Genomic DNA, 5547 nt, shown 5'->3' with positions numbered 1-5547 from the left:
ATTGCAGGAAATAGTAACATGGCAAAAAAAAATGTAATGTAAAAAATTTAATGTGTCTAAAAGCAGTCTAAAGAGATAAAGACAGATAAAAGACTGAAGTAAATGCATGTAAACACAAATGTAAATGTATCTTTATACACTACAATGACAAAAGGTTTGGGTCACCCACTTCCAATAAACAGGTTGAACGACTTTATTATTAATTTTATTATTAAATTTAGTATGCATTTATTATTATAATATCCATGAGTACAAATCGTAACGTTAAAGCATACTGTCACCAAGCCAGCAGAGGGAGCTCTTACCTCCGGATGATCTGTGTTCACTCCCTCTGCTGCTACTTCCTGTTGTGGGACTATAAATAGTGTAGCAGGCCCTCACCTGCAGGTTGTATAGTTTGATTGTCATTTGATTGTTGTTTCTAGTTTTCCTTGTGCTTCCCGAGTCTTAGATTCTTTGGTTTTGACCCTGCCTGTCTTTTGATACTTTGATTGTTTGCTGCCTGACCTGACCTCTGCCTGTTTTTGGATTTTGTTGTTGCCTTGCCTCTTACACTCCTGTTTGCTGTGATTTGATGCCTGCCTGCTTTGACCATGCCTTTGCTCAATAAAAGCCAGCGAATGGATCCGCACGCCTCAGACTAGAGACCTGCGCGGGACAGATTTTTCAGTCCCGCTCCCGCCCGCTCCCGCAAGGTCCTATCCCGCTCCCGCCCCGCTCCCGCAACAATATAGATAATTTTTTCCCGCTCCCGCCCGCAATATTCAAGTTTTGTCCCGCTCCCGCCCGCATGTAAACATTAAAACTGTGCACACATGACGCTTCAGACCTGAACTTCCAGACTTGTGGCTGCTGTATGCGAGTATTTTGCTGCATTTGTCGCAGCTCGCAAAGGGAAGGTGCTTTCCATACCGTCACATACTATAGAAAAGCATTTCCAAATATCGGATTTCCCTTTGTAGTTCTGTATGTTCCTTTCTTTAATAATGAACTAATATCTGTAGCACTAAGCGCTCCACCTGTGTCATGCTCTTCAGACATTTTGCCTCGGTGTGGGTCTATGGTCTTTGTTCCTCGCAAGAACCACGTGAGAATTTACGTTATTTTGAGTTGTTCTTGTTGCTTTTGTGCAGCAGATAAATAATATTTTATTTCTTTTTAACAATTTAATTTCAAGATATTTCCATTTTGCGGGAGTCCATAAATAATTTTATTCTCCCGCAACCCGCACACACGAGGACCTTACCGCCCGCACCCGCGTTCACATATCAAATTTCGTCCCGCGCCGCACTGGGTTGCGTCGGGTCCCGCGAGACCTGCGGTACTCCCGCGGGATTGCAGGTCTCTACCTCAGACCCCTCAATCATGACACATACAATGATATTCTAGACAATTGTGGATGCAGATTTATGGACAGGACTCTAACATGACAATGCCTCTGCGTATAAGGCAATAAATAAGAAAAATAAGGCATTAAATAAGAAATGATTGATTGAGTCAGTGTGGAAGAACTTGACTGTTCTTCATAAAGCCTGATCCCAGCTGAACACTGCTGGTGTGAGTTTAAATAACGCAGCTGTAACGTAGTAACAAATACAACACGACTGGTGTCTGATTCAGAAGCAAATCCACAAGAGCACAAAAACAATGTCAGAGCTGTAGCCCAAGACTGATGATGCACAGGGCAATTGAGAATAGGTAACAGATCTTTATCTGGATCATTTAGATCAGTCGCGGGCTCCATGTATCATCAGTCTGTGAGCCTCATTGATTCAGGACAGGTCCAGCTCCAGTCTACAGCCATGATCCCGGTCCATATCATTGTCATATATGACACTGGTCAAACCAACAACTGAAAATAAACAATGTAAAATTATTTTGAAATAAAGAGTGATTTTTTTTTCCACAATACACAAGTCTTCAGTGTTTTTTTTGCATATTTTAAGGTTTCCTCAGATTGATTTCCTTGATTTGAGAAATTTACACAATAACAATGTCAGTTTCACACTTGAGTTTATTATGATTGAACTTTCATGGTATTCACAAGTTGGTCCAAGTATCTGTCTTAAAAATCACATTTATATTATTTTACTTTTTAACTCTAATCTAAAATTGAAACAATGAGGTCAATGTAATTGCAGTCTCATAGTTATGTTGGGCATATCCTACATTCACTCTTTGGTCTGCTATGGTTTAAAATCCAAATCACATTCTCTCGTGTTCATAAAAGCGTGTAACACCCTTCCATACAGTGATCATAAAGTATGGGTAAAACTCACAAAACTTTCTCAGGGATTTAACGTAGAAGTTAATTTAATAAATGTTCCTAAAGCAGTCAGTAGTAGTGTTAAAACAGTCAGGTGCTGTAGACGGTGACTTTGTGACTGATCTCCTGAAGCAGTTCTTTCACAGCCTTCTCCAGATCCACCAGTTCATTGGCCTTGTCCTCCAGCAGCTTCTGATCTTCATCATAGTTCTTCTCAAGATCTGAAAAACACTGACATAGTTCTTTTAAGCGAGAACATTTAAAAAGTTAATGTTTTGTGATGGTTCTCTTCTAATGCTTTAATTAGAGATGTGTTATTGACATACTTTTTAGCAGCTGGAGTTTGTCGCTGGCCTGTAGCAACAGGGTTTTGGCTTCCTGTTGGAGTTTCTCTGCTCTTTTCTTGGCCTCTGCCACTCCTTCTGCTTTCTGTGTGATCACCTCCTCGACACTACTGTACTTGTCCCTCAGCTCTGAATCCAGATCCTGCATAAACAGTCATGTATAGTATAGGTTACAAACCCACAACACTCTGGAATGGGATTCGTACTGTAAAGGGTTTTAACAAGTGGGTTTAATGAGGGTTTAACAAGTCAGGGATAAGGTTACCTTTCTGACCTTCTTTGTGAGGCCAGCATCGTCACATTTATTAATGGAAGTGTTTTAAAAGAAACCTTAACACTTCAGGAGTTACACAGTTTACTGCTAAATGAGCAAATAATGTCAGATCATTTCTATTTGTATTTCATACACACTCAGAAATAAAGGTACAAAAGCTGTCACTGGGCGGTACGTTTTTAAAAAATACACTTTTGTACCTATTAGGTTGTCACACGTGTGGACTCTATTGTTGTTGTTTTGTCTTCTCCCATGTGTTCAATGTCACCTACTTTCTATTAATTGTCTGATTGTCTTCAGCTGTGTCTTGTTCATTTAGTCAATTCCTGTGTGTATGTAAGTTTTAGTTTGCTTCTGTTTAATCGTCAGTTCTCGTCTTTAATGCGTGTGGTCTTTTTGTCCTGCCTGCTTGCAACTATATTACACTATTTTGTTCGTTTTTAGAGGATTAAAACTGTTTTAGTTCATTTTTCTCATTGAGTGCTCCTTCTCGCAAACCACACCGTGACATAGGTTCAAATATGTACCTTTAAGAACTAATATGTACCTTTTAAGCTACAAAAATGGACCCTTTAGGTACAAACATGTCCCTTTTAAAAATCTACCGCCCCAGTGACAGCTTTTGTACCTTTATTTCTAAGAATGTATTTGCACTAAAAGGTATAATATACAGTATTATCATAATTCACTGTGTTTCTGTCATGATCCTTAGAAATAGCAGAAGTGACTTAAACTCTTATCACTTAAAGTGTAACATAAACAAATACACACATTAACCCTCTGTCCACTAAAAGACACTGCAATCATCTGCAAACGTACAGGCTTTATTCAAATATATTTACACTAAATGTATAATTGAAATTACATTTCATTATATGACAAAATTAATTTATAAAACCACCAGCTGGTTTTAGACAGCACAGACTCCTTTTGCAAACCAACTAAAAATCGATTACATCTAAACATGAATACATATGAATTATATGTACAATTCAGTGTCTAGTGCCTCGGTCTGTTCCTCTTATTTACACAATGTCCCATTTCTCCCTTTTCTCTACTCTCATTCTGAAAAACACGCTTTAGCTAAAAAAACCCAATCTCTATCTGATCTCAGGCTCTGGTTTCTGCTGGTGCTGTGTGTTCAGCTCCTCCAGGTTCCACACAGAGCCCCTCACGGACTGAAGGTGACCAGGAAGCAGTTCTCCGCACTTCTGTGTCACTCCTGCTCTCCCTATACAAACAGTCGAAAGCATTGATCTAGACTGATCCCAACGACACAATCCAGCCGTGACTGCTGTGATTCAGAAAGTGTGTATCACTGGCCTTACACCTGTTCAGTTTAACCAGGGGTGGCTCTCAATGTCCTCTAAACTGGGCCGGTCTGATGCCGATGCACTGAGACACCAGCGAATCAGCTGACGGCACTCTGTTACACACAACACAGTCTTCAGCGACACAAAAGCACACGCTTCACCTGGATCTGGACGTGACGTCTGTCTCTTGCCTGTAGACAGCTCTCTATGGAAGCGCAGTCTGCTTCTGCAGGTGACCTTCCATGCTCCCCTGAAGGGCAAACAGCCGCACAGGATGCTGTAGAGCGTCACCCCGACCGACCAAACCGTAGCCAGTCCTGAGTGATAGCGGTGTTGCTGAAACCACTCAGGAGGGGCGTATTCAAGAGTGCCTGAGAGACACAACAAGACCACAAACGTCCGATCAAAATCTTCCCTTTGGTGATCACAAACACATCACTGCAGAGAGATCAAAGCAACCTGCAAAGTGTCGGTAGGCAGAGTCTTGCAGCAGATCTCCACAGCCGAAGTCCAGCAACTCGGTGGAGATCAGCAGGTTCTCCGGTTTGACGTCCCGGTGCAGGACTCCTCGGCTCTCGCAGTGTTTCAGCACCGTGATCAGCTGCAGCAGGACTTTCTTGGCCAGAGTCTCCTCCAGACATCCGTTCTCTTCGCAGAAACTCTGGAGATCTTGGCAAGGAACGGGACGCTCCAGGATCATGGTGTAGCGTCTGCGATGGTCGAACCACTCCAGCAGCTGCAGGACGTTTGGGCAGCCAGGAGCCGAATTGACCAGGGTCATCAACGCCACCTCCAACGGCAGCAGACCCTGACCTTCCTGCAGAGACCAAAGATCCGTTACATCCAGAGCTGAATGCGTTACATCCAGATAAACCGCAGGAAATCACGCCTTCACTGATATCGCCAATTCTAAAAGCTGTTTGAATGAGGCAGGGACGGAAACGTCTTACTGGCAGTCTGTCGGACCTGCGTATCCCAGCATGCACTGAGCCAAATCCACCTCGGCCCAGCAATGGGCCCTTGGCATACGCTTCTGAAACGCACAAGAAATGTATAAACGGAAAATCTCCAAGAAAATCCGCTGATCTCCGTCTGAAATAAAAGTCTTCTTCTCTGGAATCCTCCGATGAGCTCCAGAAAGCAACAAGATCTGATCTGAAAATACTCAAACGTCTCCTCGTCTCTCAACCAACAGATAGTGATGGGTTCGAGTGTTTATATATTCAGGCAGAACTCATAACACACGTCGCTATAGCAACTAAAACGCGAATTACGCCGGCACTTACGTCAGTTCCGCATCGCTCGTACATCTCAGCACGAGTCGAATATTTATGCAATTATTCATTTCTT

At 42.4% G+C, this 5547-nt stretch overlaps 1 protein-coding gene across 1 annotated transcript; it reads right to left on the bottom strand.

Annotated features, from left to right (window-relative positions):
- Window positions 1–2356: 2356 nt before the first annotated feature.
- On the bottom strand, window positions 2357–4936 carry LOC122334171 (serine/threonine-protein kinase pim-3-like; the record flags this gene model as incomplete). Its single annotated transcript, XM_043232026.1, has 5 exons — window positions 2357–2487; window positions 2593–2752; window positions 4237–4310; window positions 4389–4568; window positions 4657–4936. Coding segments are annotated over 5 exons (825 nt in total), but the record flags the coding sequence as incomplete, so codon positions are not given.
- Window positions 4937–5547: the final 611 nt, after the last annotated feature.

This window comes from Puntigrus tetrazona, unplaced genomic scaffold, assembly GCF_018831695.1.
Source record: "Puntigrus tetrazona isolate hp1 unplaced genomic scaffold, ASM1883169v1 S000000495, whole genome shotgun sequence".
In the NCBI taxonomy this organism is placed as follows: Eukaryota; Metazoa; Chordata; class Actinopteri; order Cypriniformes; family Cyprinidae; genus Puntigrus; species Puntigrus tetrazona.
The sequence above is the reverse complement of the archived record's forward strand: the minus strand, read 5'-3'. Positions and strand labels throughout refer to the sequence as shown.